Source organism: Chenopodium album, chromosome 11, assembly GCF_948465745.1.
Source record: "Chenopodium album chromosome 11, dcCheAlbu1.1, whole genome shotgun sequence".
Classification (NCBI taxonomy): domain Eukaryota; kingdom Viridiplantae; phylum Streptophyta; class Magnoliopsida; order Caryophyllales; family Amaranthaceae; genus Chenopodium; species Chenopodium album.
Window position 1 is genome coordinate 59,893,483 of NC_137844.1, and position 14,167 is coordinate 59,907,649.

The following is a 14,167-nucleotide window of genomic DNA, read 5'->3' on the forward strand; positions in this document are numbered from 1 at the left end:
ATTTCAAATAAGATAAGTTAAATTCAGTAAAAATCAAGTGATATGAATTAAAGGCGGTAGTGAGTGTTGGCTCTTGTAGGCCTTATTTTATAAGTTAAAGAAAAAGATCTAGCTAACAGGCGCCCCGAGACATTACGTGTTAAATTTAGAATGCATGACAAAATTAGGTGTCGATCCATTCTCTTATCTAACATCCTAAAGGGCACTCATTAGCTTTTGCTAAAGAAAAATAAGCTCTGATAAGTTGGTACTTAATGTTAGATTTATACGATCCGAGAACATGTGAATTGAAAATAATACTGGTATAAATATTATGCGTACTAAATTGAGAATCCTCCATAACAGATCTGAAATACCAAGTCAAGAAGCATAATAATAAGCAAACTACCCATCAAATGATTTAATACGGAGGCATACTTAGAGAGTGTTTGTTTAAGGGATAAAAAGGGAGAGATAATGATAACAGATGAGGATGGAAGAAAAGTAGGGTTTGTTTAAAGAGATGAGAATTAAAAGAGGATTGAGGATAGGGATAAAAACACCCCCTTATCCCTCCATTTATATAACTAAAGGGGTGGTATAAGGGGAAGGGATAAGAAATAGGCTAAAAAAATACCAAATTACCCTTAATGAAATTGAAAGGATAAGGGAAAGAGTAGAAGTTAGTTAGGGTATTTTTATAATTTTATTACTTATCCCTAATTTATTTCCCATACTATACCTGGGATAAAAATTATTTATCCCTTGTCCCACCTATCAATTCCTATCTTTATCTTCTATCGTTATCCCTCTTATTCCTATCCCTCCAACCAAACCCAGTTAATTTAATAGGAAATTCTCTCCATTTTTAAATACTTACTGTCTTACTCCATTTCTCTTAGGCACATATGCCGATACTAATATTTGATCAATAATATATTTAATTATCTGTAATAATTGAAAATTAATAATCTATTCATTGTGACGATTCAAACAAGTACCCACAACACTATATTTTTTTTATGTATAAATCACATACATTAGTTAAAATAGGACATTACAAAAATAGAAATGAAGCAAGTATTAAAAAACGGAAAGATTTGGGTACAGTGATGGTAAAACGTACTTAAAAAAAAAAAAAAAAAATACTTGTATTAAATAAAAATGAAAATTTGGAAAAAGAAACAAGCTTTTTGCTGTGATTTCTCCTCTTCCCGGCCCTCCTCTATGTTTCTCTCTCCACCGCAAATCCACTCCCCAAAACACCATTTCGCAAACTTCATCATCACTCATAACCTTGCTTCATTCTTCATTTTTTAAAAATAAATATATAAATATAAATAAACGGCTTGTTCATTCATTGATTCGTAAATAAGATCCCCAAAAATATCCCACATTTTGCCATTTCTCCCCCAATTTCCCCCGATTTTCTCCCTCTCTTCTATTCTTAATTTCACAGCTCAACCATTCAACCATATCCCCCTATAATTATTATCTTCATTCATTCTTTTTAATAAATTTAATTTAACCCACCAAATCCCTTCTTTCTTTTCTTTTTTCCATCATTTATTTATTTATTTCACGATCAAATAAATCATGCGGGTTAAAGATATGCATCCTCTCTGTTGCATTTCATTAGAAGGCGGTGGCAGTGGCAGCGCCGGCGATAGCAGCCCGGGCCCACGTATCGGGTCATTGGAATTAGCCCTATCTCCGGCGGGCAGCCTGAAGCGAAGCTCCACCCTGCCCGGATCTTTCACGGGCAGTTTCCGGCGATCTGAAATGAGCGTCGCCGGAGCATTATTCAAATGGACGAATTACAGCAAAGGATGGAGATCTCGATGGTTTCTGTTACGTGGAGATGGCTTCCTTTCTTATTGTAAGATTCTCTCCCCTCAATCCCTCAATTCTCTCTCCTCTTCTTTGGGAGATGACGTCACTGTCATCGGTGATTTGACGTCACCGCGCCTTATTCGTTTGGATAGTTGTGGCCGGAAGAAGGATTCCAAGAAAAACTCCGTCGTTCATCTCAAGGTACTAAACTGATCGAATTTATCCATTTTTATTTGAAATTTCCAGGAAAATAAAAAGAAAGAAAGAAGGGGGAGGTGGGGTGGGGAAGTGGGTGTTAATAAGGAGTGGGTCACATCAACAGGTGGGTAGGCCATGAAATAGAGAGGGGGGGCTATGAATGAGTATGAGCCTATATTACTTGTTATAAATGTTAGGTGGGGTCACCTTTCACTCTCACTCTCACTCTCACTCTCTTCCATCTATCAGTCATCTCTATCATCCGCAACTCCTCAATATTTGGTCTTTCTTTCTTTCTTTCTTTTTCTGTTTCCCCTTTTTTTAATCACTTGTTGGTCTTTTATTGGTACTGTATTTTTTGTTGCATGCCTTTCTTTGCTTCTTCTCATTATTTTGCTTCTTTGGTCATATCTCTAATGTGTGTGTTCTGGTAAGTTCTAATTCTAAATGTGAAATTTTTAATTATTGTTATTATCAACTTTTCGTAATGTAGACCTTGTCTGGATTGTTGGCTTTAAATTACAGGCTTGCTCATCTGTTTCACCTCACATTTGGTGTTATACTTGATAACTAAGAATTGTATGATTATCAAGTTTCAATTTTTGATTTTTGTATATTTGTACGTTCATTTTAAGTGTATGTTTATACTTGTATATTCTTCTTTCATGTACGAGTAATTTAAATCTCTTCACTGTTGTGGGATTTAGGAATTTTGGTTTCAATGTGGGTCTTTGATAGTGTTAGCTTGACAAAAACATAATCTTTTTCTTAGGGTTTTAGCCTTTGTGGTTATAATACGCAAAAGATGGTGAATTCCACCTTTATAGATGGACAGATCTAATTAATTCATTTGAAAATGGGTGTTGGTGTTTCTCCATTCGTCACATAGCTGTAATGTAGACGATTGCGTATAGACTCTTCTATTGTTGGCCATTTACATAAGACACCAATGCTTACTTTTTTCTTTCTTAGCTCTTCTTTCCCCTCTACTGTAAATTGGATTGTATGAAATCTTTTCCAGTTATCTTTATCTGTTATATTAGTAAATAGATGAGTTTTCTTGTTTGAACATGTAATTTGTTGGATAAATGTGGATAGGAAAGTAAATTGTGATATGCATGCTTGATTTTATTTTCCTGGTAAAAACTTCAGCAGTTCAGTAGTTTTCCCTTTGCAGAACTATTTGGTGTGTATATTCAACTTTGCAACTTGAATCAGTATGTCAAGGCTAAGATAACTGACTCTTTCAATTATTTTCTTTGGCTATAGATCTGATTATATTACTCTCTACCTTTCCTGAAATTTAAATTTGGGAGGACATATATGTGTGTTTGTGTGTGCAGGGTGTAATTTCTTTGTTGTCTAGCAGCCAATGTTCTCCGTAGTGATGATTGCCTAAATTTAAGGATTTAGTTTAACTTAACTGTTATCCTATGATGATAAACTCTCTTTTTTTGTGCATGTGTGTGTGTGTGTGACAAACAAGTTATTTTCAGCTATTATGGCTTAAACTTCTTAAAATTGCCATTCAACATGGAAAATGTTCTAGTTTAAGTGCTTAACTTTACCCCTATATATAACCCTAATGGTTTCATTTGAGTGTGTGCACTAACATTCAGGATTGGAGATGTCGATGATTTTGAACATAATATTACTTGATTCCCATTGTCCTCTTTTGATATTTTAGATAGAATTCGTGTTGAACTAGCAAATTTTGGATGATAGGTTCGTAATCTAAGGGATACCCTACATATAAATATCTAATGCTCTAGAGTCTAGATCACACCTAATTTTTTTGCTGGATTGGAGGAATAGTATTATCTGTGGAAATCTTTCAATTCATTTCAAAAAATTGATTGTATATAAATTGTTAGCAGGTATCATCATTTCGAGAGAGCAGGTCTGATGATAGGAGGTTTTACATATTTACAGCTACAAAGACTCTTCACCTAAGGACTAATTCAAAACGTGAAAGGGCGCTTTGGTTAGAAGCTTTGGCGTCAGCAAGAAGTCTCTTTTCCTTGAGAAGACCACTGAATGATAATCTCCCACTTTCTCCTGACAGCATTTCCATTTCAACTGAAAGATTAAAGAAGCGATTGGCTGAAGATGGGGTCAATGAGTCGCTTGTAAAGGAGTGCGAGCAGATTATGCTTTCAGAGTTCTCAGACATACAACGAAAGCTGAAAGTTCTTTGTGAGGATAGATCCAATTTGCTGGACACATTAAGGCAGTTGGAGGTAATTTCTAATGCTGATGTAGCCTCTACTATGATTTGATTTCAGTTCATTATTATCACGGTGGCTGACTGGGCAAACTCTTACAAAAATAATTAACAGTTCTCTGTGATCAGTAATTCAGTTAAGTTTTCCATTAAATTATCATCCCTCATTCGAATTCCTTACTTAAGAGCAATTACCTAAAATTTGATGTCTGTGTATCTTTATTGTTGGCAATTAGTTAGGATGTACAGACTGTGGATTACATAGGCTCGGCAATACTTGAAGTTGGGCAAACAAACAAACTAGGTAGCGTATGTAGGGTTGTCTTCCTATGAGAATTGGTTAACTTGGGTCTTAGGTTATGAATTAGTTTGTTAAGATTAGAATATCTTCACAAAGACTCACATTTTTCTACAGTTTTTTGGGTTAAAATTAGTGAGTCTTGACTCTGGACCACCAAAGTCAAGTGGTTGTTTGGTTGCAATCCTTGAATCTACAATTCCTTTGTTATTCTAATGAAATGAATAAATTTGTTTGATTGATCTAAGGGGGATTAGGTAAGCAACTCCCCCCATTAAGGGAGAATTAGAACATTTTTACTATACTTGGTTGTTATGCAATCAAACAACTAGTTCCTAAGATGTATTGGAAGTCAACTAAACAAATAAACAGCTACAATTTCAAAATTTGACATTTTTATTAGGAAAAATAAAAAATAAAGGTACTTCGTAGTATACTCCGTATGTATTTACTCGTACTATTTAGTGTATGGGTTTAAGAGAAGTCTGGTAAAGGTATGTTATTGAAGTTGGGTACAAGCATCCAAATTGAGTATCTGCTAGCAAGAGGCCCAATAGTGAAAAAGACATCCCCTATCCCAAATAGGTTAGGCCCAGCTTCAGCTTCATACTTCCTTATTCAGAAAGGAGAAGACAAAATGTCTGTCAACATTCAGGGTTGCGTCAAACATGTTGCTATTCTATCATCTATGGCCACAATCGAGCTTACTTGAATATCTGCTCAAACATTTCATTGTCTTAATAAGATGTGCTATGCTTCTGCTATCATGTAAGCTCATCCTCTTGAATTTTCATTTCTTTTTTAAATTCTCTTCATTTATCTGTTCATTCTCATCTAAGCTCAATGTTATTGCAACTCCGAATTACTGTATTTTGCTTCATCTGGGCAGTTTTTAGTCAGTACGAGATCTGCCTTGCCATACTGATTTTAAGGAGAAACGTCAATTTTGCTTAATTTGACTATCCTATCCAAATTTCGCCAAATCCTCATTTATGCCCAGAATAAAGACTTTAAATTATCAAGTATTTCTGATTTTTGTTTTTCTTGCACAAAATCTGCCTATCTTCACATGCTTTTTTTGGTTTGATAATATTTGCTATACATATATATAGTCTCAAGATCCTTGACCTGTAAACAAAGGTAAATGAAGTTGATCCTCATCAATAGCAGCTATATGTCAATTAAACAGTATGCTTATTTGTCAATTATAAGCTCCTCATTAATATTTGTTTTGTGCAATTGATGTAGGCAGCAAATGTCGATACTGAAGCTCCAGGAATCAATGATAATGAATATCATCTTTCGAAGAACAAATACTCCAGCCTAGAGCGTGCTAAATATAGTGGTATTAATGCTATGGTGCTCTTTCTGTCTACTCCTTTTCTTATGTCATTAAACAACATAGAATGAATATACTGTCTTTATAAGATTCACCTTCTGGTTTATTTGCACTTTCTGCTGTAGTTTTGACTGCTTAGCATATTAGATGTTCCATACTACTTTTGTTATTTTGACTGTGTATTCTTTTATAATTTTCCTATTCTTCTGAAATTAGATTCAAGATTTTATTTTCAGTTGATCTCTGTTTATTCCCTCCTTCTGTTCCCTCTAGCTTCATACATTGACAACACTTCAAAAATCTCTGTTTCGCATCATGATAGTTTCACTGATCCCATGTCTGTTAAAATAGTATACGTTGCTGTTATTGATTGGGAGTTGAAGCTGTGGACGCATTGTTGGCTATGTTCTATATTTGAGTTACATATCCAAATCTTAACTAAGGCAGTGGATGTATTGACCATTTCTTTTGGATTTTGTCTTGACTCTTACAAGTGGGATTTTATTGCTATCCTTTTTAATTATGTACTTTGTAGAGCTAAAATTTTCTGATCTTGAGATTTTAATAATAATCTTCACTTCCACGACCATATTCTATACTTTTATTACTTCTTGACTTTTGTTTGCTTTTGGATGTCTAGAATGTAGTACCACTGAGTCATCTGATGACACTGAGAAACAAGACGTGGAGGAGGCATCAGATGAAGACGAATCTTGCTATTATGATTCAAAGGACTACTTTACTGAATCTCCATCTCGTCTTTTTGGCAGTGGTATGGACACTGAAGGTCAAGTTGGTGATGTGAACTATGCTTGGCCTACGGAGGCCTCAGGTGAAGCTCTATGCTCACACATTGAAAGGCGTAAAAGACTTCCTGATCCAGTTGAAAAGGAAAAGCCTGTCAGTCTCTGGTCCATGATCAAAGACAATGTAGGAAAAGATCTTACGAGAGTATGTCTGCCAGTGTACTTCAATGAACCTATATCATCACTTCAGAAATGCTGTGAAGACTTGGAGTATTCTTACCTTTTGGATCGAGCGTATGAATATGGTCAAGCGGTAAGTTCAAGAGTCCTTATGTTGCTCGGTCTTACTCCATGGTTTAGGCATCCAAGGGCTGGGAAAGGAGATCCTGATTTGCTCTGTTGGTTGTTAGGAGTTGTATTCAGTATCAATGTTAATATTCAATAATATCAGTGCTCTTTCAATGAGAAATACAGAGTTATATTTTATTCTTCACGAGAACTAAATGAAAGTAGACTCGGAATGCAATTTTAATTAGATTGAGTTGGGAGTGGAGGCTTTTTCTGAAGACCAATGTTTTCTTTCTTATCTTGCTTGTTCAATACCTCTATGTTGAGTATTTCCACCAAGTCAAAATCCTGCTTCGGTCTCAAATTATTGCATTCTCTATTGTCTGTATAATGTGTTAACAGTATTAATGCTGAATGCTATGAATGTTCTAATGCTATTTGTTAGGGAATCTTTATTTTTTCTTTAGTTCCCTAGTTAGATAGGGTTGTATAATTGGTGTCAGGAAAATTCAATATAGCCAAGAACTTTTTTTTTTTTGTCTAGTCTCTACAAATTCATCATAGCTGAAGTACTGGTAGAGAAGTAGTAAACATAGCTTTAAAATATTCGTCATTGGCAATCTCTTGAATGTGTGCCCAGTCAAATTTTCTTTTATGGCACTGCATATCTGATCGTGTACTCGTTTCTTGCAGGGAAACAGTCTTATGAGAATTGCGAATGTTGCAGCTTTTGCCGTTTCTGGCTATGCATCTACAGAAGGCCGACTCTGTAAACCATTTAATCCTTTGCTAGGGGAAACTTATGAAGCTGACTTTCCTGAGAAAGGAATTCGGTTTTTCTCTGAGAAGGTTAGTACCTGCAAATTTAAAAAGGGCTGAACTGCTTGAGTTTTCTTGTGTTTATAACTGTTCCTTTTCATTTGTTTCCTTCAAAGTTATATTGAAATATTCTCCAAAATCTTCTTTTGCACCTTATATAATAGGGAGGGTACAAGGTTGTCTACTCTTTCAGAAAATTCTTGCTATTATGATAATCACCTGAATTATGTATTAGATTACAAGCATTAGGAAAGAAAAGGCTTTGTGTTCAAACTGTATTTGTGAGTTTGTGACCAGTGCAAGGAGCAAGCACGAATGTCCATGGAGCTGCTCCTGTGCCCCAAAACAAAAGAGGATTTTATTTGATTGTTGGAAGCTTTTAGAAAATATTAAAAACTATCTAATGGATGTCATAATTATGTTATCGTTGGTTATCATAGGTAAGTCACCACCCCACTCTCATAGCCTGCCATTGTGACGGTAGAGGGTGGAAGTTCTGGGCAGATAGTAACTTGAAGACCAGCTTTTGGGGTCAAACTATTCAACTTGATCCAGTTGGAGTATTGACTCTTGAGTTCGATGATGGAGAGATATTCCAATGGAGCAAGGTGTGTTCTTTTATCTCTATCATTCTAAGATTTAATTGCCTTAATTTGCTTCTCTACGAATGTTACAATTTAATGTCTTTTATTTTTAATTTTTTATTTTAGGTCACAACTAGCATTCATAACCTTATCATTGGAAAAATTTATTGTGATCATCATGGAATGATGCACATACGTGGTAATCGTCAGTACTCATGCAACCTTAAATTCAAAGGGCAGACTTTTCTTGACAGGAATCCCCGCCAGGTAAATTGTCTATTGTTATAATCTTTGAAGGAAGAGAGGGATTTTCGCTTGATTTATGGATTTTGTGGAATTAATTTGTTTTGCTTTTATTTATTTATTTATTTTTTGCATCTGCATTGATTACACGGAATAATCAAATTTGGTTCATGTAGCTGACCCCACTTATAGGATTAAGGCTTTGATTGATTGCATTGTATAGTTGGAAACGTATACTTGTAAGAATATCTAGTTGTCTTGACTGAACAAGATGAAGGGTCATCTAGATGATGAATGGTATTCAGCATCTTTGTTGTGATTTATTGATGCAGTATTAAAAAAAGCTTGCTTGATTGAGGCACAAGGCGCTACGGGTTATGCACCTTTTGTGGTTTCTATGAAGGATACCTAGGAGTACACCATTTTTTTCCTCAATATTTTACTGTTTATAAGGTGTGCCTCACTTCAATGAGGTGCGTCGTCTATGGCGTAGGGAACCTAAAATTTATTTCCTTGGCTCGCCTTGGGTATTTTTATACACCGATCTCATGTCATTGTTTCTAATATGGATCTTGATGACCCAATAGAGAGAATTTAGAAGGTAGTGACATCTATGAGTGAAATAAATGGCAATTTTTGGAACTCTTAACAAGAATTCTTATGCACAAACGCTCAACTCAGAGTCATATATTATATGCTCATTTAAATAAACAATGACCCCCTATATACATGGTTATTTGGCTAACATTAACTCTGACTAAGATAAAATTTTAATATGATTCTTAGTGTTCCCATAAGCCCATATTATGAGTTAATGAGGCCATGATATATTTTTATGTTAATTAGCCCAGAAAGTATAATGAATGTCACTTTGAGTGATTAACTTTGGGTCATTTTGCTCCCTCATTATTCCTCCCTTTTTGGAAAAAGGATCCATCCTAGAATTAATGCCCCTTGTAAGATTTGGATTAAGAACAATCACAATGTCATGAATCAAGGGTACCTTTGGATTAAAATATAGTCAACTTGAGTTTTAAACATCTTTATTTTGATCCATCATCCTCCCATTACCCTTTGAAATTAAATTGCAATAACAGATGAAGGAAATACTACGTAATTATATTATTTTTTCCACTTGTGCACCAGTTTCTATAATCAATTTTCCCTGCAGGTCCATGGTTTTGTTGAAGATGGCGAAGGGAGCAGAGTAGCAACAATATCTGGAAGGTGGGACGATAGTATTTATTGTATCGAAGGAGATGGAAAGAATAAGCGTAAAGATTTAAATTCATCAGATGATGCTTCTTTGATTTGGAGAAGGACCAAACCTACTCCTAATCTTACTCGATACAACTTAACACCATTTGCCATTACTCTCAATGAACTGACTCCTGGGCTTAAGGTAGACCCATCACTCTGTATAGACCTGTCACTTTGTGCATTCTATATAAGTTTTTCTGTTTCTCTAATTGTTTCTGATAGTTTTTTGTGATTTTTGATATTTGATCACGGATTAAGGAGAAGCTTCCCCCAACAGATTCAAGGCTTAGACCTGACCAGCGACATCTAGAGAATGGGGAGTATGACAGGGCAAATGTTGAGAAGCTACGCCTGGAGACGAGGCAGCGAATGGTATGCTTAATCTCAAATAATGTGTTGAGTATAGTGTTTTGTTCTTATTTTGAACGCATATCCTGCCTTGAAGTTTTTGTGACAGTGCCAATTTTCTGGTGTGATCTTTATTTTAATGACTTGTGAAAATGGCATCCACAATTAGCTGCTCTCGTTCTGATAACCTTTTTTTAGTGGCTTGCATGCCAACACAGTCAACATACTTTGTATAGAACATTCTTTTGTTTCAGGCTTGCCTTTTGTTGTCTTACATATCATTGTTCCTAGATAAGTAGATATAATCTGATTAAGATATAATCTGATTATCTATGTTACTTTGAGTCTTTATTTTGTCTCATGTACCCTTCCTAGAAACTCTAAATAGTTGATTCCTTATTCAACACTTAAATTTACATTTAGCACCTTGATTATTTTGAGCTACATTACGGAAAAAAAAAAGTGTTTAAACTAGGTTTGAAAAAATATAAAACTGTCATATGCACTCTAAAATGGGCTTGAAATAATAATTTATACAAAGTACAAGAATTTGCGAACAAGTCAACCTAAAATGTGTGTTTATGTATATTTAATGTGTAAAATTACATGGAAATATTAAATTAAGAGTATGTGGCATGTCTCATGAGTTCTTGGCTACCAAACCCATCTCAGTTTTAGGATGTGTCTTACATTTGGGCCTGATCTTGTCTGAGTAACAGTGGATATAACGGATTGCTGGCTATTGTATGTCAAAATAGTTTCTGGTATATTCAGTTGTATTTATACGCACAACATTTTGAATATTCTAAACTTCTGGCAGCTCGGCAAGTAGCTTTTTCAGAGTTTTTATCAAGTCAACTATACAGTTGACTCAATTAAATTCCAGCAAGCACTGAAGCTGTGGAGATTTGCTTTTTACACAATATGATCCTAAGTATTTTAGTTCTTTTTACCTTCTCATCTCTTTCTTAAGTTTCATCTGAGTCTGTCTCGATCAATTATATCATTTTGGAAAGTATTTAGTGCAAACAACCTCTCTTTATTATTTATTGGCAAGCCTGTATGCATTCTACCCTTTGTTGACCTTCACTGAGCTACACATCTTTAGAGACGTCATGACAAATGTTGATACTGTTCTTGACATTGGATTCAGGAATGCCTGTGAAATAGATTTGGTTGTGCAAATGTCTGTGAATCGTATTTGGTATCAGGAAGGATTGGAAAGGAATAGTTTTTTCATTGTTTGCTAAATAGGAATCTGTTTGTGTTTTATGAGTTCATCAGAGTTGGTTTCAAATGTTTCTGAAATTTATCTTCTTGCATTGCAGTCAAGGAAAATACAGGAAGATGGATGGCGACCTCGATGGTTTGAGAGAGAAGGTGAAGACGGACCTTACCATTATAAAGGTGGATATTGGGAGGCTAAACAGAAGGGAAATTGGGAAGGGTGCCCAGATATTTTTGGAGAAATTATTGAAGCCTTTGACAACCTCAACCCAAGAGGCTAAAAAATGAACATAGTTAACTAAGGTATAAACTCCTTTTCTTACAGCTTTTCCCCTGGAGTCTTTAGTTTCTTGCAGTTCGTTTCAACATACACGTGATCATAACACTCAAATTAGTTAATATACATCTTAAGAGCTCTCTCTGACATATATACTCTTGAGCATGTAAAGTATTGTAGAGAGAGAATTAAGTTTTCATGTAAACATCAGAAAGTTCAATTCAGAAAGCAAGTTGGAAAGATATAGTGGTTTTGCCAGATTTAGATCTTGGTTTGATTGTCAGGGGGAGTGACTGAGGAGCATAGCAGTCTCTCTAGTTGCCTGAGGTACACAGGATGGAATCCCCAACTTATCTTAGGATTTTTTTTTCTTTCTAAAAGCATGGTCAAATACCGTAGATGTTATAGAAGCTCTAGTATGATCTGAACTATTTTGTTCTCCCTGATCCAGAAGCTGTCTGAACCTGGTGGCACTACCCAAATCTGAAACTGTTAAAGCCGCCCTTGCTGCTATCAATTAAAGCACACCATCTTATCAGGAAGTGGGAGAGACTTTCAAGTTAATCCGCTGCTCTCTTTTGCTGATGTATGGAGATTTCACAGTTTTACCGGCCAGAAAATGAGAGTAAGGTCGACAAAATTCTTGTGGAGCCACCAAAGTAAAGAATATAGTCCTTGTTATAGTTAGATGATTTTTTGTATTTTCAGAGGAATAAATGTGGAGGGATCTTTTCAGGTGCGGGAATCACAGAGATGTATGTAGGAAATTGTGGTAAATATCTGCAGCTTAATGTTCCCATTACTAAGTTTTCCAGCCCCCAGTTGTATCACCCCCTTATTTTCCCTTTTTCCTCCAAAGTTGTAAATTTTTACAAGTGTAGTCATAAGAAAGGTCGCATTGAAATTATTTTTGTAATACTACGTCATGTCGTTCAAAGGCATACATTCAGGCAACTCATAACAATTCATTATTGATTTTTGTTACTGAAATGTTCTCATCATTGCTACAGATATACTTCAATCACTAACAGGCCATATTTAAGTCAATTGGTATACCTCCTAACATGGCAAATACAAGTGTTGTACGTTGTACCATTATTCCATTTAGTTACAGTGCTAGAGTCGAGGTGTGAATAACCGAGCCTTTTGGCGGAACTTGTGATAGATTGCAATATAATTAGTATAATAGATTTGCAATAGGGAATTTACTAACTGTTGCAAATGTAGGAATTCAATTTTGTTGTATAGGTGTAATTAAAGCAAGCAAGTAGTGTAAACCTTGTTGATTATGAAAGTTGAGGTAGAAGTAGGCTTCAAGAAGGATCGATAGCAAGTAGCTTAGTAAGAATATGGATCCATATGACTGTACAAATGTTGACGATTGCGTGAATCGTGTTTTAAATCTTCTTGCATCGTTTGTCACATGTGCTTGTCTTAGTGGGCCCAAGTTACTCATGGTTTATGATTGTCTATTGTGAATTGTTCTTTTATTCTAGTCTTCCACTGAAGAATAGCACTGTGATGCTGCATACACGGTACACTCTATGGATCCATTCTTTTTTAGCAGAGTTAAGTTAAATCTTATCTTCCATAATATCTTCAAGCTTCTGTATGAGAATATATTTGCGTCTTTTTTGTAAGTCAGTTCAGTTTTAGCGCGACCTTAGTATACATACTAAGTTTAAGTATGATTTTCCATGGAAGCTAGCTACTCATGGTGATTTGGTGGTTCATTATTAGTTAGCTAACATGCGTTTTTTTTTTTTTTTTTTTACTAAGATAAGATCCGATCAGCTTTTTGAGTTTTAATCTATTCTTGTTAAATTTTGAGAATGATGTCCATACTTGACCTATAAAACACCATAATCCTTTAGCCGGATTTACAACCAATTTCTTGTAAGACCTGGAAGGCTAGTGTACCAAACGGTCTATGCGCAGCTTGAACGCTCCAGGGGCATATATGGCTGTAAAGCCTGTAATATCTTGATTGCCATAAACTTTCCATTATTGAAAACGCATGCGATAGTAATATAGAATGTGTATCGTATAGTATATACAATGATCTTGTACCAGACCAGAAACAAACAATAATATAATGAAATTTAACTAAATTTGTAAGTAAATTCTGAAGGAGTTGATCATATCGCTGGGAACAAACTACTGAACTGCTTGTAGATATGACGTAGGGAGATTAGCTGCTCGGTTCCACGAAGAAGTTCAACGTTGGAAAGCTTGATTTTCAGTTTTAAGGGTAATGATTTCTACTAGTCGGGCTCTCGGAGTCAGATTGCTTGATAAATTAAAATATATTTTCAGAAATGGAAACGGGCCAACAAGTCCAGCTCACAGTGATGTGACCAACAGGCTTTTTAAGCCATCAGAGTTCGTTTAAGGCCCGAAACTAGCGTTTAAACATTTTTCGGATTTTAATTTCATTTTATTTTCGTATTAGGGTTTTGTTTAGACTATTTAAACGCTTTAGTCGTCTTTAATATTCAGTTTTG

The 14,167-nt window shown here is 35.3% G+C and overlaps 1 protein-coding gene across 2 annotated transcripts; it reads left to right on the plus strand.

Annotated features, from left to right (window-relative positions):
• Positions 1-1,323: 1,323 nt before the first annotated feature.
• On the plus strand, positions 1,324-12,615 carry LOC145567998 (oxysterol-binding protein-related protein 2B-like). 2 transcript variants are annotated; one of them, XM_081627441.1, is made up of 11 exons: positions 1,324-2,013; positions 3,888-4,250; positions 5,781-5,877; positions 6,512-6,930; positions 7,599-7,754; positions 8,165-8,332; positions 8,435-8,575; positions 9,723-9,953; positions 10,070-10,183; positions 11,488-11,689; positions 12,118-12,615. In XM_081627441.1, exons 1-10 carry the CDS (start codon positions 1,576-1,578, stop codon positions 11,665-11,667), a joined length of 2,307 nt encoding a protein of 768 aa, XP_081483567.1. In that variant the 5' UTR covers positions 1,324-1,575; the 3' UTR covers positions 11,668-11,689; positions 12,118-12,615. The 2 variants fall into 2 exon arrangements, with proteins under 2 accessions (XP_081483567.1, XP_081483566.1); XM_081627440.1 differs by having other exon boundaries at positions 1,327-2,013; positions 12,115-12,615.
• Positions 12,616-14,167: the final 1,552 nt, after the last annotated feature.

Coding starts and splice junctions, on each gene's coding strand:
- LOC145567998 (XM_081627441.1), top strand. CDS start 1,576: ATGCGGGTTAAAGATATGCATCCTCTCTGTTGCATTTCATTAGAAGGC. Junction 5,878..6,511: donor AGAGCGTGCTAAATATAGTG/GTATTAATGCTA, acceptor TTGGATGTCTAG/AATGTAGTACCACTGAGTCA. Junction 6,931..7,598: donor CGTATGAATATGGTCAAGCG/GTAAGTTCAAGA, acceptor CGTTTCTTGCAG/GGAAACAGTCTTATGAGAAT.